Here is a 27,947-nt window from a genome sequence, read left to right as displayed (position 1 = left end):
TCATTCATAGTTACCGTGCTGTAAGAGCAGCCTGGTCTGGGGCTTGGCCATACTTTCTGTGTTCCAGCCCCATCTCTGTAAAGCTTTGGGGTAAGTTTTTATTCCTTCTTTCTCCACATTCCAGTATGTAAGATAGAGTTAAGCTCACCCAGCTCATATGAGTATTTTGAAATATCATTCACTTTAACCTCTTTTGCTTTGGAAATATAAAATACTGTATAAAGCATGTGTGGTCTTTGTTTTAAAAGATTCAAGCTATATAAATGCTAATTTCTATCCTTGTTATTTTGTACTATGTTTCTTAGTCATACAGGCGGGGTTTATGGATAGAGCCCTCTTTGAGATGAGAGAAAATTATTTTAGTAGCAAATGGAGATTATTTTTTTTTAAATGAGAAGAAATTATTTTGCAACAAAAGGATCACCTTCACTCCGGAGTTGCTATTTGTGTCCTGAACAGCCCTGCTTGAATTTTTCAGATTCAGAACAATTCTGGGAAAAGCTGGTGATTAGATCAGAAGGATGAAAGGTTTCTGTTGCTGACTCTGCTGTTGATTTCTCTGTCTGTAAGATGGCATTCATGATCTTTACTAACGAGCACTGATAATTTAGTGGAGCACAGTACCACAGACTTTGTATAGAAGTAGCTGCAGAAGTACGTAGTGAATAGTGGTAACAGGTACTTGACTGTAGCCAGGTTCTCTGGAGCAGCTCTGCTGGCTGGCTGGACTGTCGTGGCAGCATCAGTCCTGACTGAGCATCCTGCTTGCAGGCAGTCCAATCAGCCATTCAGGTAGCTTGGTGACTAACAGCCTTGTTTCTGCCACATGCATTTATGTTACTGCTGCATTGCTAACATTTATGGTGGAAGAGTTGTTGCCAAGTTGGGGGCACAAAAAATAATTGTGCTTGAAATAACAGCTGGTAATTAACACATCTTTGTGTTTCAGAGATGAGCGAAATCAGTCAATCATTGTCAGTGGGGAATCTGGAGCTGGAAAGACCGTCTCTGCTAAGTATGCCATGAGGTACTTTGCCACAGTCAGTGGATCTGCAAGTGAAGCCAATGTTGAGGAGAAAGTCTTGGCCTCCAACCCCATCATGGAGGTAAGAGAGCTACTGCACTAACCTCCACCCTCCAGCTGCAGTTATTATTCTGGGGCTGACACAAGCATTCATAGAGAGAGCAATCCATATTTTTTTTAAGGACCAAAGAACCTAGAATAAAGAAATTTTTAAATTTTGATTTTAATCCATTTACCAGGAGGTGCTCTAGGCATCATTTTGTGTAGTGTTTATGAAAGACTGAGAGAAGACAGGAGGTAATGTTTCAATATTGTTAATGTTTTTCACTTAACAGAGTAATTTTTATACGAATATTGCTTTAAATGTATTCAGCTTTGTAACCCTGGTAGTTCCCAGACCTCTGGCCAAATGTAAGTGCAGAAGGCTGGTTTTGTTTGTAAAATTCTGAAGAGGATTAAAACTTCTGGTCTTACCCACTGAACATGGACATCACACAGTGGGGCCAGGTGGATTATACTTTGAAGTGAAGAGAGTTGTTGAGTAAAGCAAATGTTCAGTTTTAGGTAACGTGATTAGGGAAGATAGGCTGAGAAAGCCAAGTTACGTGAGATGCACACAGTTTCTTTCAGAGGGGTAAAACATAACAGAAGAGGTAATTTTGTTATAATTAGCTCAGACCCATGCTTCGGTTCTGGAAATTTGTGTAACTAACTGTAGTCAAGTCCCAGAGCCATTGGCTTGGGAGCGTAGGTGCTGGCAAGAGACTGTGAGATACCATGTACAGTTCCCTCCTGCTTCAGGATCTCTGTTCTCTGGGAAGCTCAGGAGACACTGTAACTCTGACATCATGGCCAAGCAGAAAAGATTTCTTAGGCTCATCTGAATTGTTTTTTGTGTCTTTGCCTACATGTGTAGATTCAAGTTGTAGCTGAAACTAAGGAACTATGTTAAGAAATGATTCATCAGAGAGGAATGGTCTTGGGAGACTTCCTTGAGAGAAGCAGCACTGTCTATAGGCACGCACATGTGCATGCCTGTGGACAACGTAAGAAAATGCTTAGGACAACTGGTGCCTTGGTAGATGTTTAGCATCTCTGTGCAATAGTGTGAATTGCTAGTGGATAGACATGAGTAAATGGAGTGTGTGTAGTGAAATGTGAAATGCAAAATATTGCCATTGTTTTCTTTCTCAGGTATTTTAAAAAATGAACTATGTTTTATTCCTTCTTTCCTCCTGGCATGAGGAGTTCATGATACTCAAACTATAGCTGTCCCATCACAGTTGTGTGTGTTCTGTCACAAGGTAATTGTGCCTGGTTTGTAGTGCTGTGTGGTGTTTTGAAACTGTTTTGTGGGATAAAACAAGCTGTGCCCTGATGGCCAGTGGGCTCTGCTGTTGAGGGATGCAAATGTCCAGCTATGGGAGGAAGCCAGGGGAGCTGAGCCTTGCCTGCACCGACCCCAGTGGGAGCAGCCTGGGCCCTGGGGAGCAATGGCAGTTTTGCAGGTGTGAGCTAATCCCAGAGTACTCCTTTCCCTGCTCCGATGTTTGCAGTACATGTCATGCCATCCTTGGCCACCTTGAGATTCGGCGTGTGGCTGACAGCACCTGGGGTGCCCAGCGCCCCGTCTGCCTTCCCCTGCGTGCCACAGAGGGGGTGCCTGGGGCTGGGCAGGTGCCCGTGTCCTCACTGCCTGTCTGCCAAGTGGCAGCTGCCGTAAGAGGCTCTGCAGGATGGGTCTGTAGTTTGCTATTTGTTTGCTGGGCAAAATATCAACTGTCTACAGCTTTCCCTGTGCCACGTCTGTTTGGTCTCAAAGCCCAAACCAAACATCCTTCTCTCTCACTCCTTGGAGCCCACCTCCCAGTCGGTGGCCATCAGCTCACCACTAGTTGTCTGATTTAATTTCCAAAGCAAGGAAATTTGAATTGAGGACTAGAAATGAACTTTCCATCCATGCCTTCTTTTATCTAAAAAAACCCCAACGGTGGTCTTTATTTTCTAGGGATAACAACGATTTCATGAACCTGAGTATATCTAAAATTTCAATTACTTTAAACATTGTAATAATTGGATGAAAATTATCCTTTTAACTTCAAACTCTTGAACTTTAAATAAACTTTAGAGTGAGTGTTGTGAAATCTGGTGTTGAGACAGACTCTAGAGTAGTAGAATTAATGTTTCGATCTCTTCAGTTGATAAATCAGCAGAAACACAAATTAATCCATGTAGATTAGGAAGAAAATGAGGAATTAATTTTAGAAACGGGACACTCCTCATTTGCTAAGTTAATTGTAAAATCTTAGGAGCAGAAGGTAATTTTATTTTTTAATTTCTATTTGGACAACCTAAACATCACCATTTTATGAGCTACCATCGTTAGTGTCAGAAGTTCACATCATCTTTGCCTACTAAATACTCTGTAATATCAGCTGACCGCTATGCATTTCTAGCAACTATTTGAATAATTAGTTTTGTTGTCAATAAATATATACAGTCTTCCTATTGCAAATGTAGAAATTGTCGAGTCTTAAAACACATCTTTGTATGTAATTTCCTGCCTCTCGTTCTTTGTTACCCTGTATAGCTATGTGAATTGTTGTGGATTGTACAGCTTAGTACGTGCTCTGGAAAGCGATCTTATAATACCAAAGACTTTCTTAACTGTCTTTATAAGTAATAACTTTGAAACTAATAATTGTTTTCTGAAAATACTGTAATATATTGCTACCATCACCACCACAATACATCACAGTAGCAATAATTTGAAAAGACAAGAAATGCAGTTTGAGTACGTTTAGTTTGAATGAATTTAGTATTTCTTAGAACTGCAGAGATGCAATTTGTTCTTACATCCTTTATAGCAACTGTACCTTTGATACCCATGTTGACATCTGCTCAGTCAGGCGTGCGTGCTGCTCCTGCTGCAGTGGGGTTTCTGAAAGTCTGATCCCCGCTGTACCCAGCTAGCCCGTACCAATTCACTGGCCTTTCGTTTGCAGATTGGGAATACCAATACTCAGCATTGCTACTTGCTCTCATTGTTTTTCCCAAGTTTTATTTCAGTACAAAGTCCTATGGATGGCTACATGAACTGGGAAACTAGGACATAGATACAACTCTGTTGTTCCGTTACGGTGCATTTCAAAGTTAGGTCCTTGGTAACAGACACACAGTGGCGTATGATGAAAGGCAGTGTGCTGTACCTGAATTACTCCAGATGCCATGACTTTTGACACAGAGATGGCTTTAGGATTTGTTTGGAAGGTGAATTGCTATATGATGTCTAAAACATGATCTAATTAGGAAGAGAAAATGCTTTTCTTTGAAGTTCAGCATGTTGTGATTTGCGTGCCTTGAATTCTGATATATCCAGCTGGTACCGGTTGGGGGGTGAATCCTAACACTGGTGAGGTAAGGCAGAGGTGCACTAAGACCATTTAGGAACCACAGTCACCATTTGCCCTGGCACCCCAAGACCACATACTGTAGAGGAGAAACATTAAATATTGCTTATTGTGTATGAAGCTGTATTGAATTAATCTAAGAAAGTTAGGCGCGTGGGGCAGCATTGAAGACTGGCTCGGAGTCAGTAACCAAGCTGCTGTGGAAGGGATTCAGTTTCAGGCAAATTACATGATTCTGTACGTGTTAATTTTTAGATTATATTCAGGCACACAGTAAATACTTTATAATGATTTGTTTTCAGGAGTAGTTTGGAGATGTGGTTGATTATAGAGTAATAACAATAATAAACTGTTAGCCAGACAGAACATAGGGACTGTTTGCTGGCCTGTGGGTTTATGATAGGTAGATTTTCAGAGGTTGCAAGTACTGTACATATATCTGTACATAGATATATATGAGAATATATACAGTGTGAAATAATTGTTATAGTTTTATTAAGTCCTTAGAAGAAATACAGGTGTATGTGAGCATTTTGTTAGACTTTAATTCCTTTTAAAAGACTTCGGAGAGCAAAGAAGGATTTTTATCTGGAAAATTAGAGTATGTGGAGGTGAAATCATTGCTAGGAAGGTCAGCTCCTGATCTTGCGTTAATGAAATAACCATATAGTGATGTAACTTGCTGACCAGGCAGAGATTGCTCTTTAATAAATTCTTGATTATTTTGAAACTAGGACAGAACTGATGTTGTTAAGTGCTTATGAGCCATGTAGATGATTAAATAGATTTGGTAATTTCTAAAAGCTGTTTAACCGTCACAATATTCCCTTTTTTCAGTCTATTGGAAATGCCAAAACTACGAGGAATGACAACAGCAGTCGCTTTGGGAAATACATTGAAATTGGTTTTGATAAGAGGTATCGAATCATTGGTGCTAACATGAGAACTTACCTCTTGGAAAAATCGAGAGTGGTGTTTCAGGTAATACTGATGCAGTCGTCTTATTGCATATTTGTGTGACTGTGCTTTAAAAGAAAAAGCTATTTCTTGCTGATATTAGTTATCTCTCCGAAGAGATGGCTGTAATAATGTGTTTGTAATACAGCACATGTGGGGAGGGGGCAGAAAAGGAAAACCAAGTCAGCCCTTCATTATATGAATTATTCGTAGTTGTAAAATGTGTATTAAAAGGCTGTGTTTTTAAACATGAAATACTTCCAGTGCACTGCTGGGTAAGAGTTTGTGCTTACCATAGTATTATAGAATAGGGCTTCAAAACCTAGGAAAGCACCCATGCTCAAGAAGAGCTCTCTGTTGTGGTTTGTAAAGCTGCCATCTCAGCTCACTTTCAATCTCTTGTTAAAACCCACTGCTATTGCAATGCTTATGAATAAGTCTTAATTGCCATTATTTAGCCAAATGAGAATATGTAATTTTGTCTTTCTTGAACTCCCTTCATTTTGGTATTTCATACTTGAAGCGATCCACAACCCTTTTGTCTCCCACACTTCCTCTCCATCTTTGCTTAGCTTATAGTCTGATGTTCAGTAAAAATGAACCTACCCTTGACTGGCTGCCTAAACGTATAAAACATATAGTTACAGTTTGCAGTATATGGAGGTGTTACGTGCAGTACTGTTGTATATTTTTAAAATGAGACCCTTCTTGCTGGAAGAGAGTATTTTCTTCTTTTTTTCCTTTTTTTTTTTTTTTGTGTGTGTTTTGAAATTATGAAATTAGGAGCACTTAAGTTCAAAATTATGGTGTTTGTCATGAGTCATAACCTTCTGAGCTGTGTTTGTCCTTCATTTTAAAATTCCATCTTTGCCTTGGCAAGAAAGATACTCCCTTCACCAGCTTACGATAAATGCTGAGGCAAATGGTATTAGTTATTTTTGGAAAATGAAAAGCTTTTAAGTGTGATCATTTCACCCACCCATAGAATCCTGATCTATATTTAATAGTAATCCACAGTTCTGAAAAGTGAAATCATGCATTTTTTTTGAAATTAAAATGTCTGCATGCTTCTTGCTGTTGAAAATGGATTAAACTAATGAAGAAGGGAATGATAGATGCTGATCTATCTTTCCTTTTTCCGTGCGGCTTCTATGCTCTTCATGTAATGCTAGAGAAAGCATTAGACGTAGTCATTCTTTTCTACTCACGGATGTTTCTGGCACTTGTTAAGTTGTGAAAAATAAACAATTCCTTTCTTTTTAAAGGCAGAAGAGGAGAGAAATTACCACATCTTTTACCAACTTTGTGCCTCTGCAGCGTTACCTGAATTTAAAACTCTACGATTAGGTATGAATTTCCCATTCATTGTATTGTGCAGTTGTAGGTGCGTAGCAGCATCTCTGAGCTTTTTGAGCCATAGAACCAAAAGAATTGCTGGCTTTTAAATTCTAAACTTTTAATCCTTCAAATACTAAAATATGATGAAAATAACTAAACTGGCAGATTTCAGACTTTGTGTTTTTCAGATAAAGTGAAAGTAACAGATTTGTTTATTCAGCCTTCTCTAATACAGTGCAGTTATGATCACTAGGACTTGCTATGTCCTGGATTCCAGAGTAGCTTTCTGGTGGCAATGGTGACATTCTCTTCTCTTGGTCCTTTAAAACCTTTTTTTCCCATGGCTCCAGCTACCAGAGAATTTTACAATTTCTAGTATAATCACCTGAAAATCTTATCTTGCACCTGCATACTTTCACTTGGGCTGTTACCAACAATTACTTTGCCGTCTCTGCTAAGCTGATGATCACAAAGCTGATAAGTGAATTTTTTAATTTTTCAAATTAAAATGTTGGTAAAGGAAAGGTTTCTCGTTTAACAGGAACTGGTACTTTGTAAAAGAAAGGCATGATGATGACCTTGGGACAGGCAATCATCTCGTCATTTTTAAAATTCGATCTAAATTTCAGTGTTTCTTGTATATTTTTAAAAGTTAGCTTCATAGTGGGAAAACTGCATGGCCTGTTGGTGCTGATTTCTGAAATACCAATCTAGTTTTAAAGTGTTTCTCTGCTCTTCTGCACTGTCCTGGCACATTTAGGATTCACATCTGCTGACGCAGGAAGGAAAGGCACTGATATAATTATAACTAAAGCAGCCATTTAGCAGACTCCTCTTTCAGTGCGCTTGAAGCCTTAGCAGATCAGAAGAAAAGAGGTCTCTTACTGCAGCTGGAAGCATGGCCACTGAAACCGCAGGAATTTACACACTACCCAGGAGAGCTGCTGCTCTCCCAGTGAAGCCCAGTGCTGTCCCCAGAGTGGTCCGAAGCTACCAGTTCTCCAACCATGACTTTTCAATCAGAATGGATCACAGATATTCATAAGACTAAACCAGATCATAAATTAGAAGCAAGGCGAAAATAGGCAAGATACAATTTTTTTAAATATCCTGCTGCAATAATGGCATAATAATATATGCCACGTAATTGGAAAGTGGTGCTGCTGTCCGCCCTGCACCTACCACTTGAGTGGTTGGCTCAGACTTGGAGAATAATTGCTTCCAAAGTGATTATTCCACAGGTGTGGAAGTCTGAACCAAGGTAGAGAATATGCTTGAGGGCCTGTTGTAGGAACCAGGTAGCTTAAGAATACTTATTTGCACTGTTAAATCTTGAAAAAATTCTTCTCCAGAATAAGTGGGTCCTATGACCAGAAGGCAAAAATATACTGACACGTTTCAAATCTTGGATTCTGCCAAGAGCAACTTAATCATTACGCAGCTTTACAGATGTGCTGGGAATTTCCACATCAGTGTGTGTAAAAGGTTTGTTTTTTCTCTTATAGGGAATGCAAATTACTTTCACTATACAAAGCAAGGTGGAAGCCCTGTGATTGACGGTGTTGATGATGCTAAGGAAATGGTAAACACCAGGCAGGCGTGCACTTTGCTAGGTAATTTGTGAAACGCGGTTATATCCCAAATCCGATACACTAGTAAGCGTTATCTACATCGTGTGTGTGTATTTTCTTCATACTCTGTTGTGTTTAAAAACAGGAGAGTTTGATAAAATTTGGACTGAGATACTTTTAATGCATTAAGACGGTATTTAAATTGCGGTGGAATCACATACCTAGTGTAGGAGGAGCAGGCATTATAGGAACATAAATGGTGGATTCTCTTGGTGTAGGATACATGGTGTTGGAGGTCACTGACAAAGCATTCTGAAACAGCAAAATAAATAGTTAATTTTAATGGATTTTTTTTTGCATCTGGTTGTAAGTTGTTTTTAATAAAAGTGGAGCCAAGCAGTACTGTTAAATGCCAAAGTGTCTGAAAAAAATATGGAGTGGTCACTGACTTTTTCATCCACTGCAGCTCGTGATTCTTTCTTTCTCTCTCCATTCAAAACGTTTTATTCGTCGTTTTTAGGGATTAGTGATTCCTACCAGATGGGAATTTTTCGAATCCTTGCTGGCATCCTTCACTTGGGCAACGTGGAGTTTGCATCTCGGGATTCTGACAGCTGCACTATTCCTGTGAGTAGCAGACGAGCTGCAGGGCATGGTTTCTGCTCTGACAGTTCTGCCTTCTGCTTGTTTACAGGAACCTCTTCTGAAGCAAAGTAGCAATATAAAAATGCAAGCAATATGTTTATTTCTAATTTGTTAACATTTTCACAGTTCTTTTTTGCAGATGGATTCAACTCTTCTCAGTTTAGAGACTTCAGACAGTATTATCTCTATTATAACAGTGGCTCCCTTAATTTCATTTCAAAACTGTAATTGATCTGTCCTAGAAAAGTCTACCAGACATGCGAGCTTTGAAGTCCTGGGCAGGTGTCTAGATCTTTATATTCCTACATGAATACATTCCCTGCCCACAGTAAATGCTTTGCAGATTTTTTTTTTTAATGTTAAATGCCAAAATTGCCTCAATAATTGCAAAGCAAATGCTTTGCAAAGTCCTCTGGGATGTCTAGACATACGCATAGGATATACAGACGTGATTTGTGTGACTCATCTAAGTGTCGTGGTTTTATCAGTCCTTTTTTACCTTTGTGGAGGTCAGCAATGAGGACTACATAGTCTGATGTGAAAAAAACCTTCACTTTCAGTGGGGACCAAGGCTTCTCACTGAAGTCCATATTCTGGAGATGAGAAACGAAAAAGATCTGGCTTGTCCCTCTTCCATGGATTCACAAGTGACCAGTTTCTCCTTTTGCCTTTCCTTGAACGTCTACTGCTGGACTACTCAGCCTTCATCTTTCTCTCTCTTAAAATAGTCACAACAGTTGCAGGGTTTTTTTTTTCTCATTTTACTATCAGTCACTTTCTCAAGAATCTGCAGTAGCAGTTTCTGGAGCTGAGACAATAGGTCCTTCGTTGGGCCATGGATGATCAGCGTGCCTGGTCTGACACCGTCTGTCCGTGGGATCTAAGGGATAGCTGCTGTGAAACCACAGCGATAGTCTGGCTCTTTGGAGTGTCTTAAAAGGATTTTCACTACAAAGAAAGTGTCATTTAGTGATCACAGGTATAAAGCTGATGAGCCCCAGGACTTGGTGAGCGAGCCTGTGTTGTGATGGGTATCTCCAATGCAGGAATCCCACTGAATGAGCTAGTACAGAGCTGCAAGTTCCTATGCAGTCCTACCCTGACATGGTAATCATCTAGCAGGCAGTGGTGAATGTCTGCTCAGTGGCATCCGCTGCCTGAGCTATGCTGTTCTCTGACAATAGGCATGTCATTGCAGAGCTCTGTCGCTGTGCAGACTGGCCTACCTGGGAAGCGCTGGTGTGGTGATGCAATGGTGGTGCTGCAGGGAGCTCAGCGAAGAGCTCTGCGTGGTGCTGTGTGAATGCATCAGTTTGTTTAATGTCAGCTTGAGTAGCCCTAATGTGACATGCTTTTGTGCAGTGTTCGTTATTATTGTTATTACTTTATTATGATCTCCTGAGCCAGGTAAAGTGCTATGGCTAAACTGAAAGAAGACATGCTCTGTTAACTGGATTTTGGAGGTGTAACAGCATTGTGTATGCTGTAAGGACTGGAAGAAGCCCCAGGGAAGTCAGAAGGGTGTGGAAACAGGAAGATAAAGCTGATGTACACTGAAGTTACTGGGCGTGTAGTCACAGTCCCCTGTAATCTGTCCTTGTCAAGATGCTGCTTGTCCGTGTGCTGCTGAGCCACTGGGTGCAAAGTGAGCGTGATGAGGAATAGTGTTACGGGAGTTCCTTGGGAGGAAAGACCTGTCTGTCCTCCTTGATTTCTAGCTATTGCTTGCTTGGTAGTCACAAGGTGCAGTATCTTAACTCATTGAGTGGTAAACACACTGCATTGATTTTTATGCAGAAATCTTACATATACCCATCTCAGTGTGCAAGCCTTGCTAGTTGATTTTACCCAGTTAAACAAAGGTCAGTTTTTTCATTTGTACAGTCCAATTTGAGAGTTAGAGAACATCATTTCTATGCTCTAATATCTTAATGTTTGTCTCCAGAATTCACTGAGAAAACACTGTTTTAAATACCGAGACCAGAGCGCTAAAGCCCTTCCACACTTCTTCCTCTTCGCCTTTGGCTTGGGCTGCAATGCCCCATTGCCCGTCACTCTCTGCCGTGGGTGTGTACGAGCAGACGAGAGCATCACTCAGGAGCTGTAGTCCATTCTGTCCCCAGCACACAGCAGATGTCCTGTCCTCTGCAGTTTTCGAGCTTCTTCACTCGAAACTGAGACAGTTACTTACAAGAATTCAAAATACCAAGTCCATCCTTGCAAAGCTGGGTGATTCATTTTTGTGAAGGTTGCAGGTTCCCTCCACATGGGGGCTTTTTGGTGAACACAAGTATAGTAAAATGCCTTTGGGGAAACTGTGATTCACTAATTCACTTCAGTGATGTGAATGTGATAAGTGGGTAGGGAACTTGTTACGTTTTGAAGGAGGAAGAGCTGAGGAAGCTGCTGTTACTGCTTATCGTTGGATCACTGCAAGCAGGCAGTTCTGATTATGTGACTGCCTGTGTGCTATTGGTAATACTGTTTCAAGACCTAATGAGATTGTTTTTATTAGCCCAAGCACGAACCCCTCACCATCTTCTGTGACCTCATGGGCGTGGAGTATGAAGAGATGGCCCACTGGCTTTGCCATAGGAAGCTCGCAACTGCCACTGAAACCTACATCAAGCCAATTTCTAAACTTCATGCCATCAATGCCAGAGATGCACTCGCCAAACATATCTATGCTAATCTCTTTAACTGGATTGTAGATCATGTAAACAAAGCCCTTCACGCTACTGTAAAACAGCATTCTTTCATTGGAGTGTTGGACATTTATGGGTGAGTCTTTTTGTCAGAGATATGACACCTCTTACGTAATTATCTTACTGCAAAGCATCTTTGTTTTTATCATGTAGCACTGCATGGATTACACAAAAAAACCCTAAACCTTTAGCAGCTGCTTATTCCAGCTGAAGGAAGTAGGTGTTTAGTTTTGACATGCTGTCTAAGATCTTTGTCTTGACTGTCAGGTTTGACATTTATAGTGGGATTTCATATTTTTGCTCTTGGTAGTTCCTTTATGTATTGCACTGGGGAGAGTTACAAGGGAATCGCGATCTTATGGTTCCTCCAGGTTGACACTTCTAGAGAGGACAGACATAACTAACATGCTCTCCAGGAACATCAGTCCCTTCCCTGTGTTCCTCATCCCTGCCAAAACAGGGACCATCACTGAATTGCCCGCGTACTGCAATTTGCCGTTCTACTGTGTGCTTTGTTGCTTGATTGTGTTGTGTTGTGCCTGGAATAATGCAATGAATTTGACTGAATGGAGGGAATTTAAAATTATAGGGTCATTTAATCTGTTTTTTTTTCACTGCACTAGTAATTTTGAGTATCTGCATCTTTCAGATTTGAGACATTCGAAATCAACAGCTTTGAACAGTTCTGTATCAACTATGCCAATGAAAAACTGCAGCAGCAGTTCAATATGGTACGTAGGAAATGACTGGCATTTCCTCTTCCTTTTCCCTTCACCCAAGTCCATTCTGCTAATTGGGTCCCCAGTGGATACGATGAATTCCTTCAGTCTATTAACCAACTGTCCTGGACACGGGCTTTGGGGGATGGGGAAAGATTGTCTGTCTCCTAGAAATAGATTTTATGACTAACTGCTGCTCTGGGACTATTTGAAATTCTGATCACAGTAACAATTACAAGAGAGAAGCAGTGCTTGGCAATTAAGACCCCGAGATTGCCTGTCAGTGAGGGCACCATGTGGATGAAGTTGGAGTTAGCTGTGTCTCCGTAACCTCCAACGAGAGCCTGTGCATGGGAAGCAGAGAGCTGGGCTTTGCTGCTGGGAATCTGCCACCCACACTTCCTCTCCTGTCATTATTTTTTGAGGGTTTTCAGCCTCATCCTGAAGTTGATGACTGACGTGTGGCAAGAGGCGCCTCTTCCCCCTCCTCCAGAGAGATCACGATTCTTTCTCTCCCCTCAGCCCTAGTGACGTTTGTAATTACATAGCTTACCTGCATAATGATGAGGCAAGTTATTTATGCCAGATTTGTTGCTAGGCTGTGCTGCAATATGGGAATAGCTTTGAACTCTCTTTTTATGCGTGTAGCTCAATAGCAGGGTGTGCTCGCAGGACCGGATCCCCCCGTGCCGTTGCTCATCCCAGCAGCCGGGATGCACGCCAGGGAGTAAGCTGGGTGCTGGAGCGGAGGCTGGCTTTCCAGCCCGGTGTGCCCTTTGCGTTCTGGTAGTGCCACAGCTGGCTTCAGCTCCATAAGCAGGATGTCGTAACTGCCAAGTGCAAGGTAGCTTGGAGTTTTCTCAGCTCTGCAGCAAAAACCTAGTCGCTGTCAGAATTGTAAGGGTTCGCTGCCTTAGTGAAGATCCCTGTCCCCACGTTCCCTTCCCTCTCATGCTGTGTTGCTGTAAGCACTGGCCTCACGAAGGATGAGACAACAGGGCTTTCGTGTTGATGCCTCGCCGAGCTACCAAACCCAGCGCTGGTGGACACAGACCCCTTGGGATGCCATGCAGGTACATGGGGTGGGAGTTGTTTTAAATTGCAGCCCTGTGTCTGTGGCAGCAGCCAGCAGGCCTTCGCGTGTTGCCCGGAGCAGGCCGGTCGGGGACTGCCCAGCCGCCTCTGGGTCTCCGCAGCCTGCCCAGCCTCCCTGGCCACCCTTCCCCTGCCTGACCACCCACAGCCCGAAGGGAAGTCAGGTCTAAAGGTGTTTTTCACCACATGAATGCCTTTACAGTGGAGAAGTGGTTTTATGTTTTCTTTCAGGACTTAGGTGTGATATGACTCGCCGATAAAACGCAACTGTTGGCTTTCCTGTCAGGAAGTCACTCGGCGTGTAACGCCGCCATTAGGCGGCGGGGCGGGAATGGCTCCCGTGGGCAGCGTCAAGGAGCACTGCTTTGGAAAGGATGGCGTTAATCTAGTGAAATAAAAGGGATGCACTCCTTTATCAGGGTAGTTTTCTGCTGTCTGGCAGAGGCGTGCCAGAGAGCTGCGAGGCGTTTGTGGGCTTGGGCACTGAGCTCGGGGGCAGCTGAGGCCGGCTCCACGAGTGCTGGTGTTTGCGGCAGCCCCCCAAACCCTGCCCACAGCGCTGCTCTTTGCTGCTTGGTAGGGTGTGCTCTGAGTTCAGTTCTGCCTGCCAGAGCAGTTAGTGTGTGTTAAAATGTAAGTGGGAGTTAAAATGTCATTTAAAATAACTGGAGTCAGCGGTCTCTTTGTTTTTAAAAAGAGTGCTTGTGCTATTAAGACCACATTTTTCCTGTTTAATATCTTACTGTCTTTTTTCCCTGAAGTTTTAATTCATCTCCTATGCACATTTCATTAAAGCTGTGCAGGTTTTTTGTGATAATATTTTTGAATAAATATACAACTACATTGTTTTACTGATCTTTTTACCAGATAAGTCTTCCACAAAATTTTGCTTAAAGGATTTCTTGTGCCAATAGTCCTAGAGTCATTCTTGCAGGGTTTTGCTGAAGAGTATATTTTAATGCAATGCGTCATCTTAGAAAAAAATCAGCAGCCATTTAAGAGAAAATGGAGCTCTGTTCTTTTACAAGGAAACAGAAGTATTTATAGTGAAATTTTACTTGAAATAGAGCAGTATTCATAACTTAAAATCATAAATGCATGGCACATCCCACTTTATAAGTTACTGTTCCTGCACTTGAGGCTATTTCTGGGTTTCGTGTTGTTTTTTTAGTAAGATAAAAGAGCTTATGGTAATTGTGGGACAATATAGTAAAAAGATAGGAAAAAGTAGACCTTATTTGCTGTGGACGAGCACTTTAATTTGATCTGTTGTTTTTAGGCCAGGAAAAAAGGTTAATTTATTTTTCATACACTGACTTGTTAAACTTCAAGTTTAACTTCAACTTAAGTTCAAGTTAAACTTCAACTTCAGTTGAACTAGTGTGTCACTTGACAGCCTGGATTAATGTGCCAAGATGAATTCAAGTGAGAGTTCAATGTATTTATTCTGCATTTTATTTTACAGAAAACTGTTTTCTTTTTGCCCTGTAGCATGTCTTTAAGCTGGAACAAGAAGAATATATGAAGGAACAAATACCATGGACCTTGATTGATTTCTACGACAATCAGCCTTGCATAAACCTCATAGAGGCCAAAATGGGAATTCTGGATCTGTTGGATGAGGAGTGCAAGGTGTGTGTTCAAGGGCTTTCATGAAGAAAGAGGTTGTCAGCTGTCCTGCTGCTGGGGCCTCGCAGGGAAAAGGCATCTGCCTACAGCCATCATTTTGACAGTCTGCTGTTGAAAGGATTTGGAGAATGTACAAACAGAATTGGCAATTACAGGAGGAGAAAAATTTGTTTTAGTCATGCTCTTTTTCCCTCCTCTCCATCATGTGTCTGTATCTGTTTCTGGGTCTCCGATCAACCTTTGTTTTGATTCTGGCAACTTTCTCTTTCCTGAGTGCAGCAAGTGCAGTCTTTTTGGTTCTGTCAGATTTCTCCAAATTGCCTCTCACTTGGTGTCTCACCTTTTAGTTTAATCTATGCCAAGCCATGTACAAGGTATGGTGTGTGGTGTCTGCTTCAGTGGAAACCCAGCTTGGGGTTCTTGCATATCACAAAGCCTTACAAGCAATTGCTAACTGTGGTGGAGGAGTTCTGACCCGCTGAGGTGCTGCTCAGTCAGATAACTTGCCTTCAGGAGTGTGACACTGAAAGTGTTACTAGCGTTGTGTGGGTCACAGAGCAGCTACAGCTGCTGCTGGGCTGCACCCAGTGTGTTGGGAAGGCAAGTGCATAGCTGGTTACCGGCTTCCTTGCTAATGGCAGTGCTGGAAATCTGAGGAGTTGGAGTTTGAAAGTAAACCACAAAGTGCTGTCCCCTGTCGTCTGAGTTTCTTTTGCTACTGAAAAGTTTTCAAGACGTTTTAAATGGCTGTGTGCTCTCTTCCGTAGATGCCAAAAGGCTCAGATGACACTTGGGCCCAAAAACTATATAATACTCATTTGAATAAATGTGCCCTCTTTGAAAAACCACGTTTGTCAAATAAGGCTTTTATCATCAAGCACTTTGCTGACAAGGTAAGGACTTTTCCTCCAGTACCTCCTTTTGGGCTGGTGTTGCTGAGCACATGCGTGGGGAAGGGTCCTGGGGTGGGCGGCTGGGGTGGGCAGGAATTGTGCAGCGGCATCCCAGGCTCTACTTGGCTTCTTGCAAAATGTGTGCCCGCCCGTACACCCGATCAGGAGAAGAAAGTTGACCTTCAGCTGTGCAGAGCCAGGAACACAAACAAGAGCTACTGACTCCTGTCACATGCTGTAACCACTAACCATCCTTTTTCAAAACATGTCAGCTTACTGTATTTGCAATTCACAGCATAATTGTATCAATTCCTGTTGTGCTATAGAAATACACAAAACAGAAAATCATGTGTCTCCCTGTAGTTGTAGTTAAAGAGCAAATGATGTTGGTTTTGCTGCGATCTTCATCTGCAAACAGGAAAGAGGCCAACACACCCTTCTTTTGGCATTGCTGGAGCAGCCTGTACTGCTCGCACCCTTGCCTCTGCTGGCCAGTGAGCAGCCATCTCTAGGAAGCTGGATGAGGGGTGGCTCAGTGGAGTGCAGGCACTGTTCAGCTCCCACAGTGCATCATCAAACTGAGCAAATCCTCAGGTTAAAATAAAATAAAAAACTTTAAGATCCTATTTAAGCTTATTGTCCTGGTAAACAAAGAAGCTGCCTCAGAACATTGTCAGCTTTGTCAAAAAAAGTTTGGAGGAGCTCTGGGATTCTTACCAGTAGGTCTGTACATGCTGACATGGGTGGTTGGAGGCCTTTATTTGCCTCCACTTGATTTCTCCCAGGTTTTTGAATTTATGCATAGAATGGTCCTGTTCCTGTTACATCTAGTGTTACCTTAATGAAAGCAGCAAGAACATCTCTGTAACTGTTTAGATTCATGAGTTCTGTTTTATTTGGGGGGTGAGAGAGCAAGAAGGTTTTAATTAGTATTTCATATACTGTTCACTAGGCCAAACTTTGATATTTGAAAACAAGGCTTTCCTGTGCCTAGTCTGAGCAGTGAGTGCCAAGGAAAGCTTGGTAGTTCCAAGCAGGTGTTGGCAAAGCTCTAGGCTCGGATGCGCTCTCTGTGCTAAGCATTTTATGCTCTCCTGTGTGCTTACATGAATGCATACAGACATCTTGGAAAAAATAAAGCTATAGCTGGCAGGTTAGTAACCTCTGTGTCTTGGCGTTGTCTTCTCTGGGAGAAGGCAGAGATTCTGCTGCCCTCTCCTGGCATTGTCTCCCGCAGTAAGACATGAATGGTACCCGAGGCTTTCAGCTCTGGACAGACCTCGAGGAGATCCTCTGCCTTCTCCCCCCCTAGGAGTTTTTTTTAAATGTTTTGCAGCTCGAGGTGTAGTGTATTCATCTAAGCACTCATAAATGGCTCTACTGAAAGAAGGGCTGCTGCTGGCCCTCAATCTGTCTGCTCTGAAAGAGCAAAATTGCTCTAAGGGTCTGCTCTGGTATTTTATAGTCTGCACTTCTGCTGATAGAAGATTGAAGAGTGACCATAAGACACTTCATTAGAGTTAGCATACTTACATTATTTAATATTGAGTTCTAAGGTATAGGCTTTTGACAATAGCTTTTGGGTTTTCAGCCTTGAATTTAGGACAGTGTGATAAATACTAGGTTTTCATCTGATGCTCTGGCTGTTCTTTGGTCCAGGACACTCCATTGTGTCTTGTTGTTATCTATTGTCACAACGTTCAGACTTTTTATTGCTTCTGGTAAAAATAGTCTTTCTGAGTACAAATGAGGCATTTTTTGTAAGCTGCAGGCCTTATTGCCTCTCAGCTGATGAGATGAGATACTTTGTTCTCAGCTGCATCTGGATTTCACACAATTTTGCATCCCTGATAACTTCAGTGAAGGAGATGCGTGACACACGTTGTGATTCTTCATCTTGACTGTAACCTTTCAATCATGCTATCTCACCACAGGCATCTCTCAGCAGTGAAATATATCTGGGATAACACAGTAACAGTGTTCATCTATATGTTTTAATGTTTTACGTTTTACTAGAAAGCACTCTCTTTGAGGAAAATCTATATTTAACAAAGATGCACTGGGGGGCTGGTATTTTCAACAAGAATTCTGTGTTTTAAGTATGACTGTTACAGTTGGTGATTTCTATACAAAATATTCTTATTAAATATTTTAATACTTTTTTAAAAAATGGTTTTCAGGTGGAATATCAATGTGAAGGCTTTTTGGAAAAGAATAAAGACACAGTTTATGAAGAACAAATTAAGGTCCTAAAATCAAGTAAGGTTAGTATAAGGATTTTATTTTTGCTTCTGTTGCAGTTATGAATCCTTGAATTAAGGGTCATATAAAATTTCTTACAAGGCTAGGAAATATTTCTCCCTTAGTATCAGATCAACTGAAATGGAACATAGTTTGTGTTTTCCTTGGCTATCTGTATGAATTTAGAAATTCCTGTAGCCTAATTTTGCTACATGTAAGATCAGTCTATGTTTAACCACTGATTTCACTGTTTTGGGGTTTTTGGGTTTTGTTTGTTTGGTTGTTGGTTTTTTTTTTTGGTTTGGTTTGGTTTGTGTTTGGTTTATTTTTTTACTTTTCACAAAACTTTGCTATGTTTTCTGTAAAGGCATCAAGAACTTCTAATATACTATAGTAGTATAAGAAGGCTTAAGCCCTTATTTTGTTATCTGAAAACAGAAACTCCGTGTTGTTTATGGCCTGACAGTTGAGCAGAAAATTTCTGGAGGACAGACAAGTTCTGCTCCAGAAGCAAAATGAGAGAGAAATTAAATGTATAGACCCTAAGAACACAAACCACAATTTATGGAGTCTTGCCATCTTGAGATCTATGAAAGAAAGATAACATCTGAATTGAGAGATACTGCGTGGAGGAATATTATAGAACAGGCCTTCAGTGGCATTGTCTGCTTTTTTTAATGGTAAAAATGATAGTTGTTCTCTTCTGAAAGGTAAAGGCAATTAACTTGACATTGCACTGTGATGGCTGTTGGAAATTTGCTAGCTCTAATGGCCCCGGAAGCTGGGAATCAAGGACAGGCTATTTAAAATTATGCTATCAGGAAAACCAACATTATTCTCTTCTGTTTCTGTTCTGAGCAGATATATGAAGCTAAATGATTAAAACCTGTAGTATAATGAAAAATCACTGCAGACTTTCCACTGAGAGAAGTGTTGAAGTGGTTTGAGTGAAGTCAGTCACTGTGTGTGCGGGAGGCAGGTGGCATCCTCGGGGAGCTGGCGGGGAGCTGGCAGGGACCAGCCGCCTGCATAGTTCTGGCTTTGCTGTGGCGGGGCATGCGCTATGCAGGGTGGAGGTACAGGGGTTCTCCGAGGGGTGTAGTCCAGTGAGTAAGGGACGGCGGGGACACAGCTGCCAGAAGAGCATAACAGCAGCTTGGGCAGGCTCAGTAGGTCGTGTTAGTTCAGTCTAAACACTAAGAAACAACACGGTTTTCCCCAATGTTGAATTTTACCAAAACCTTTTTTTTTTAAAAAAAATCAACTATGAAGAAAATAGGTTTTCAAAAGAAGACTATTTTTTAAAAATTGTTTTCCAGCAGGCCCTCTTTACTATATTAGTAATTGTAGTGTGTTTCTGATTTTTTGTTGTTGTTGTTATCGCTGTTTTCTGGGTTTGCTGTGCACATTCAACAGAAGGTAATTCTAAATTGAATGCATCATCTGTCATCCCACCCATGCCTACTGTCACATACAGCTCAAATGCGTCTTTGCTTTCCAGAGTGCATGACACACACTGCTTTTGGCAGGCACTGTAGTGTTTAGCTATTTATTTTGGCCTTCTCTGTGAATCCACCTACAGGACCTCTGAACTAGTTCAGTTTCCATGCATGTATCATGAAAGCAATGCAACAGTCCTCAGCTTTTATGGTTGCTATTGGCATGCTGTTAAAATCTTCTGTTGTGGCTTTGTATTGTAAGAAATGATGTGTAAGATTGTTAGCAGCATGTCTGTTAAGTCGTCTGAAAAAATTACAGGGAAAAAATGCTTGCTTGCTTGCTTGTTTTCTACCACGTGAATTATCTGCCCTTTGATCAGTGTTTTCCCTCTCTTTGAACACTCATAGTGTTCTGCGAAACAAAGAAAATTGAAGAGATACTAAAAACCAAAACCAAATAACAGCACAAATGCCCTCACAGTGTGGATCATCTCAGCAATGCTCTCCTGTTGTTGACCTCTGCTGCAGAAGGCCATAGGTTGCTCCTTTCTTTTGCATGCCGTCACTGGGGCAGTGTCTATGAAAATGGTGCCTTTGAAATGCACTTGCCAATTTTTACAGGCAGATTCTTCCAGGGTTGGGAAAAGGCAATGAGAGTTAAATACTGATAGCTTAGAAGAGATCATCCATCTGCAGTCGGGACACTGGGGACTCCCCTCCCACCCCACCCCTGGTCTGTGAGAGCATCAGGAGTTTCAGGCAAAGCATACATTTCTGTATGGGATGAAAAGATGTGGCTCTGTAGCTCAGATGCCTGTGCACAGCGATTCACTCCATCTCACCACGGGGAGCTGAATGAGGTGGTGGTGGCCCAGTCACCCTGAACTCTTTGTTGAGTCGGTGGAAGGAGACTGGCTAAATCACCCTCTGGAAATGCCATTCTTCCACCAGCTACAGAGCTGATCTAAGGTGATGGTGCTCCTAATCCGGCAGACTCAGCTGAGATAAAGCTAAGCTGTGATACTCCTTTTTTAGTTCAGGAGTTTAGGGTGCCTTTGTAGCATTCATAGGCGTTATATTATGCTGGAGTGCTGTGCTGGATGCTACCGAGGAGCGTTTGATGCCTTCTGCTAGCCCATCTGGCACAACCACAGAGCACAAGTACCATTTTGTTGCGCAGCATGTTTCATTGGATTTCGTGCATGCTCACCAAGTTTTATAAGGCAAAACCAATTTTTTTATTTTTTAGGTTGTACTTAGCCCAAGCACTTTCTAGCACTGAAAATTGAATGCTCCTATCTCTTGGGAGAAAATGCACAGATGCTAGATAAAAGATTATTCATTGACAGGTAGAGAAGTTCAGATTTTCTTACTCTTACAATGCTTCTGAAGTGCTATAGTTGTCAGTAGAAACACCCAGTGGTGTTATTTTTAGTTATAAATTACTTCAAAGCAGCTATTATATATGGGTGTATTTTGTAGCCATTGGAAAAAGGGAACTGGAAGACCTGTATAATATTTGGAAAGGTGTTTCAGGTTTTTCCTCCACTCCCCCTGGCCTGAGAGTAGATCTTCAGTCAGATAAATTTGGCTGATTGATTTTCTTAGTTGATGGTTCCTCTTCTAAGTTGATTATTTCAATTTAGGGTGATAAAGCAGCAATATTCTTTGTTGCCTGCTGGGTTATTCTGTGTCCTAGATATTTCTCAACCACAAAGGAGTCTGATGCACTGCTGGAATATGAGAGGACTCTATTGTTTCCTTCTTAGATCAAAGCAGCCATATATAATTGCAATTGATACTTACGAAACTGCTGTCAGTATCTAACAGTTTCACATGGAAGCTATTGCTGGCTCTGTGGAAAAAAAAACCCTCAAATCAGAATTTGATCTTCAGCAGGAGACTCACTGATCAAACCCACAAAATTTTTAGTATTGAATCGTGGCCTACTCACTATACTACTAGCTTGAGTGCTTTTTTGCATTTGTCCCAATGTGAAATTCAATGAAGCTCCAGAGCTTACAAAAACTGAGCCTGGGTTTTAATTACCTTAAGCACAAACAGGTGCAATCCCTTGCTGGATTCTTACCCTCTGTATTTTTTTCTGCTCTTATACCAGTTTAAGCTGCTACCAGAGTTATTCCAGGACGAGGAGAAGGTCCTCAGTCCCACATCAGCAACTCCTTCAGGGCGCGTGCCTTTGTCTCGAATGGCTGTAAAACCAGCCAAGGCCAGGCCAGGTCAAGCCAGCAAGGAGCATAAGAAAACGGTGGGACATCAGGTGAGTTTGAAGATGCAGCTCTATTAAATAATCTCTACCTCCCTCTGTCTCGTAGTCTCAAGGTGTGCTGGTGCTTCTTGAGATCCCTTATGATTTTGAGGCAGGTGCAGCTGATTATGACTTACAGTTTGGAGCAAATATACCCTAATTACTGATACATTTTGGGTCACAGTTTCAGGGACCTCAGTTCTTGTTGTGCTGCCAAAACCAAAACTCACATTTTTCAAAATAGATTTAACATGCTGGTTGCTGAGAAGCTTTGGAAATCTTATACTGGGTCTTTTTGATCATGTACCATGTTGTCTGACTCAAACCAAAAGTGGGAGTTCAGTCTCTAGAAAACTTGGTTTGTTATCAAGGGGCTAAACATAAAACAGCCTTGTGTATGTGCCAGAATTAAATTAAAACTATGCAGATCAGTGTGGCTGGAGAACTCACTTCTTTGTTACTTTCCACTCAACAGATTTAACAGGTGTTTTCTCAAGATAGTTATATCCCCAGTCAGTGCTTTATATACAACAGATTGTCCATTGGACTGTACATAGGAGCCAAGGGGAACTTTTTTGACAGTTTAGTACTCAGTTTTTATCTACTTGCCAGCCTGTACTACTTTGCTAGTGAGTAGTGGCATTCTTCTTTTGCCTGGGGCTTCCAGGAGATCTGTGTGGATAGCTCTTTCTATGTTACTGTAGGACAGCCTGGAATATAAATTAGCTTTCAGAGAGTATAAGTTCTTTGTATCAGGGTCCCCTGCCAATTCTTGAAGGTTAACCAGCCACATCTCCCGGGTGCTCCGAGTTCTGATAAAATCACCCAAAATGCCTGGGCTTTGTCCACGGCCTTGGCTGGTTGTCAGTCCCCTAACAATGATGTTAGCACAGTGTCTGTGCAGTGTCTGAGCTGGTCGCACTGCTCAGTGAGAATCAGGGAATGTTTGATTTGGATATTCATAATTTCCCTATGATCTTCCCCAGGCCAGCTATGTCAAGCTATGGGTGGGAATAGGAGTGGCTATTCATGCTGCTGTACAGAATGCAAATCTGCTGGGCATGTGTTCATGGCAAATTCCAGTCTAAGAGAGAACCTCTGCCCACTTACCTTTACTTGAACTTTTCTGATTTTGCAAACAGTCAGTATCCTGAGGCTGGTACAGGCCTAACAGTTTTGTTGTGAGACTGAAACAATGAGTTGAAGTGTTAGGGGTACTCTCATACTACTCCTGTCAATCTACCATGTCTATTAATTTATAAATTTTGAAGAAAGCTAATGCAAAAGTGATTTTTTTCATATTCTGTTTAGAAATGTTGGCTTGGAATTGTGAGTTCGACAGAAAGAGGGAATCCATATGAATATGTTTTAAACATATAAGAGTGTTTTCATTTTCATCTGTTAGGGTATTCTGTGGTTAAGTTACACTGCAGTACATTAGGTGTCTGCAGTCCTGATACTTCTTTAAGAGTAAAGCTCCTAAAACTCTGTGATATTGGACTTTTAATCTTCTCTTCAGCAGGTCTGACAGTGGGATCAGTGGAGCTAAAGAAATGGATACTTTTTTGTCTTTACCACTCTGTTGATTTTAAATTTGATTTAAAATTTATTTAAAATTAAATGGCTATTTAGTAATGTGCCATGAGGTTTAGTCATGAAGAGATGGATTAGACAAAGATTAGGGTAGATGAGACAGTCAAAAGCTGAAAATAACTCAATCTAACCCATGTTTTTGTAATTTATCACATGCTGATACGGGAGATTTACTTCTGTAAAGCCTAACGTGTAGAAGTCTCACTGTAACATAATTCACCCAAAGATGCTATCTGAAATGAAAATCTATTTCCATAACAAAAACAAGACAGTGTTTTTTACTGAAAGCATTATTACAAATAAGCAAATATCCCTAGGTCCTCTTCCTGAGGTTATCTCAAACATGACTGAGCATATTGAGGCTATTCCCTGTATTTTCCTCTTTTTCTTTTTTTAAAAAGTTTCGAAACTCTCTTCATCTGCTGATGGAAACCCTGAATGCTACAACTCCACACTACGTGCGCTGTATTAAGCCTAACGACTTCAAGTTCCCGTTCACGTAAGCCGGTTCATGTGTGGTTCACAGAGCCTGTGCATGGGAGGGAATTGCCCAAGGCCTCGGAGGGTCGAGGTTCTGCTAAACCTTGCTCCCTCAGGAATGGTGTGTCTTCCTTCTCTTGTTATGGACTTGTCGTGCGTGTGTATGTGTACTTAGAGCAGGGATGAACAGAGGGAGAAGTACTTCCTGATGCTTTTTGTGTGTGTGTGTATGAGAAAAAATACCAGTGTTTTCATTGTTAGCTGTTTTAAATGTGACTGGCAGTTTGCACTCCTTGGGTTCATTTGACATTTGCTGGAATTCGCTTTTGCAGATTCCAATGTCTTACTCCTTACCTCTTCTTCTTATATGAACTTGCTTAGAAATTTTCGCAAAAGTCTGCTTAAAATCCAGGCACACAGGGACTCCTGTGGCTATTGGGCAGGCCAGTGGGAAGCAGGACAGGACAAGCAGCTTGCAGCAACAGCTGGCCTCGGGCAATTTCCCAGTCGGGCTGTCCTCTGTTGTGCTGAGTTGCAGAAGCATTAGCTGGACTTGTTAACCACCCATCACAGCCCACCCCTGCTCCCCATCTGTGCCACTCGTGTCCGGGCTGTGCGCAGGGCCAGAGCTCCCATGGAAGGCAAAACTAGCCCGACACCCACAGGCTCTTTTTATTCCTATGTAGATTCGATGAAAAGCGGGCAGTGCAGCAGCTGAGAGCTTGTGGTGTCCTGGAGACCATCCGAATCAGTGCAGCTGGCTTCCCCTCCAGGTGTGTTTGCCGCTCTTTAGGTTGCTTTCAGCCACAGTTCTTCCTTTTAAGAGAATTATTCATTGTCAGGAATGACACTGTCTCTGTTTTTGGGACAGGTGGACGTACCAAGAGTTCTTCAGCCGTTACCGTGTTCTGATGAAGCAGAGGGATGTTCTTAGTGACCGAAAGCAGACGTGTAAAAATGTCCTGGAGAAGCTGATTCTGGTACTATACTTAGTGCTGAAAGCATTTGGAATCTGAAGGAGTAAAGATAGCATCCCTTACTCCCTCATAGCCATGCTGTTTTAGTACTTCTACAAAGTACAAAACCGCCAATGTTAGCACAGGAACTGTAGAATTTCCCAGTGTGTCACAGGAAAGGAAGACAGTGATTTTAAGTGTGGATGGGTTGAGGTTGGGCCTTACCTTGCTTAACAGCAACATGCATTAACCACGCCTTAAGTAAGGTATAGTTATCTGAAGGTTTTCTAATGTGGAAGTATTTCTGTCTGTGTGTGTGTTGTGCCTTTCACACTGCTTTTCTCGAAGTCAACATTTTTCACTCCTTTTGTCCTTGTGACATTGTCTCCCTGCTTAGCACTGTGGCTGTCCTTGTACCTCAGCAGCCTCTTGCTATCCCTCCTGCCTCCAGTTGCAGCCCTACATCCCCAGGCTATGCAATCCACGCCACTGGCGTTGCACCTGAACTGGTGTGTTTCTTGGGATTTCTTAAGGACTGATGAACAGCGGAGGGCAGGCAGGGTCCAAAGAGGCAGTTGCAGCCAAAGGTGGTTAGTTGAGACTTCCTCAGAAGTGTCAGTTAGGAAGAGAAAGAGACAAAGTTTACTGAAGATACAAAACCAAGAAAGCTTACCTTGCTGAAGTGCAATGCCAATGTTAGAATGTTTATGGAAACAAAAAAAGAAATACTGTGCAGGCAGGTTGGGGCTCGGCTTTTTAAATCTTGCGTCGTTGGCTGGACTTAATTAAAATCTTTTGGTTTATATGCGTGTGTCTGTATTTATAGTGTTAATGTACAGTGTTAAAGTATCCTAAGCGGTAGGTCTTTGACTGCTGTTCCTTTTAACTTAACATCAAACGACCAACAAAATTAATGTTTTTTGATGTACCTTTGTATATTCTCAGAGTTTTTCCCTCTAAGGAGTACTACACGCTACAGAGAGAGAATGTTCTCTTTCTGGTTTAGTTCTGAACTTCCAAATGTGTTCGAGCAGCAGTGAGATGCTTTGTTCTGGCTTAGTCCTGATGCAGCAGCCAATGTGTACATGTTTGAAGACCCAGCTGTTTTGTTCGTACTGTGTAATGTGGTTGACGATGTACCATTTAGAGGGGTCATCTACAATTTAAGCGGGAAATTGTACGTGTGCATTGCCTGTATTGCTTTCATCCTCTGGGCCCCTTCGTCACCTCCTGTAGCCCTCCACAGCTCTTCTAATCTTTGTGGCATTATTGTCTAAGCAAAAATCCTACGTTACTCCTTTAGGCCGTGCTTGTGGCCTTACTGTATTAATTTGTTAACAGAATCATACAGAAAGAATACTTTCCTCCACTACTTAATTTCAGTCTAGGTTTACTTGAAATCTTACACAGATAATTTTGCCTCTTTATTAACTGTGCTTTCATTTAGCCCTTCATGCTGTTTTTATCCACTAACATTTAATGCTGTAACTGATCGTCTTTTTACCTCTGAAAATAGGACAAGGATAAGTACCAGTTTGGTAAGACAAAAATATTTTTCCGGGCTGGTCAAGTAGCCTATCTGGAAAAAATAAGGGCAGATAAGCTGAGAGCTGCCTGTATCCGCATCCAAAAGACGATCCGAGGCTGGCTGATGCGAAAGAAGTACATGCGTATGAGGAAGGCTGCCATCACCATTCAGAGATATGTCAGAGGGTACCAGGCACGATGGTAAGCAATGCTCGTGGGAAAACCCACACTAGCCTCAATTCAGATCCCTTTAAGTAGGACATTTAAATGTGATACATTTGTTCTCTCCTTCCTGTACTGGCTGAGAGGAAATGGTTTTCCAGGGAAAAGAAGGAAACTGAATGTAATGGTAATGAGTGTGTTTGTCCTGCCTGGTTTTGACCGTCCTGAGAGGACAGTAGCACCCTGGCTGTATGATGCTTAGAAAAGTATGTTGTTAGTGGGAGCAGAGTACAAATAATACTAGGAGGTATGTTGCAGGTGAGGTAAAGCAGGACTCTTGGCTGAGTCCTTATTGCCCAGTTTCCATGTGCCCACCCAGCTGGGTCTGTCTGTCCTGCTGGAGAAGCCATTCCTCATCCCAGGTGCAGCTGTGAAGGAAGATACGTCAGTCAGAGTCATTTGTTTGGATTGACTTCTTAGGGCTGGCCAGGGATGGGCCAGAGAAAAGGGTAGGAGTGCAGGTGGTATTGTTCAAAGACAAGATGTTCATGAACACTGTAAGAATCAGCCTTTGGAAAGAGGCTTATGTCAAGATGATTTGTAATTATCTTGCTGAAAGGCCAAGAACACACAAACATTTTCTACACGTTGAGATTAGGACGGGAGATCTGGAAGGTGGCTTAGTGGACGTAGCTTTAAAGCTGGAGAAAAGGTGATGAGAAATTAAGCTGAGTTTATCTTGTCAGTTCTATAGTACATTTCTCAGAGGAAGTGAAAATATTTCCCCCTAAAACCTTCCAAGTTTTCTGTAATTTGTCATTCTGTTGTACTGCCATACGATAAAATAGCAAGTAAATATGCTGTATCACTGACAACATTAGGGAGAAACTGAAGTACAAAGACGGTGAAGTTATAGGATGTAAAAAAAAATAGTATTCAAGCACTGGAAAATAATTACAGGTATTATTTATAATCTTTTTTCTTGCTTAGCTATGCCAAGTTCCTGCGGAGAACACGGGCTGCCATCACTATTCAGAAGTTCCAGCGCATGTATGTGGTCCGCAAAAGATACCAATGCATGCGAGCTGCTACTATTGCTCTTCAGGCTCTCTTAAGAGGTTACATGGCCAGGAACAAGTACCACATGGTAAGAAATCATAATGTTTTGCTTCTTCACTCTAGCTTTATTCCCACACACCTGCAGGATGAAGCTTCTCTGTGGTGTCCCCTTGGGAATCTGAAATGTTTGTGTGTGTGTTGTTACGCATAATGCACAAACAAAAGATCACAGCAT

At 41.8% G+C, this 27,947-nt stretch overlaps 1 protein-coding gene across 1 annotated transcript in view; it reads left to right on the top strand.

Moving 5' to 3' along the window:
- The window catches only part of MYO5A (myosin VA), an 85,195-nt gene that overhangs the window by 27,199 nt on the left and 30,049 nt on the right, over positions 1-27,947 (top strand). Inside the window, exons 5-20 of the mRNA XM_086471340.1 lie at positions 950-1,106; positions 5,272-5,415; positions 6,657-6,738; positions 8,235-8,342; positions 8,821-8,927; positions 11,461-11,726; positions 12,300-12,381; positions 14,956-15,096; positions 15,861-15,986; positions 18,167-18,250; positions 21,786-21,947; positions 23,930-24,027; positions 24,695-24,781; positions 24,880-24,988; positions 26,481-26,692; positions 27,644-27,800. Coding sequence (XP_086327466.1) covers positions 950-1,106; positions 5,272-5,415; positions 6,657-6,738; positions 8,235-8,342; positions 8,821-8,927; positions 11,461-11,726; positions 12,300-12,381; positions 14,956-15,096; positions 15,861-15,986; positions 18,167-18,250; positions 21,786-21,947; positions 23,930-24,027; positions 24,695-24,781; positions 24,880-24,988; positions 26,481-26,692; positions 27,644-27,800 — 2,122 coding nt within the window. The remainder of the gene's footprint in view (positions 1-949; positions 1,107-5,271; positions 5,416-6,656; positions 6,739-8,234; positions 8,343-8,820; positions 8,928-11,460; positions 11,727-12,299; positions 12,382-14,955; positions 15,097-15,860; positions 15,987-18,166; positions 18,251-21,785; positions 21,948-23,929; positions 24,028-24,694; positions 24,782-24,879; positions 24,989-26,480; positions 26,693-27,643; positions 27,801-27,947) is intronic.

The sequence above is a fragment of the Leptosomus discolor genome, chromosome 11 (assembly GCF_034619465.1).
Source record: "Leptosomus discolor isolate bLepDis1 chromosome 11, bLepDis1.hap2, whole genome shotgun sequence".
Lineage (NCBI taxonomy): Eukaryota > Metazoa > Chordata > Aves > Leptosomiformes > Leptosomidae > Leptosomus > Leptosomus discolor.
This window is presented reverse-complemented; position numbering and strand designations above follow the sequence as displayed.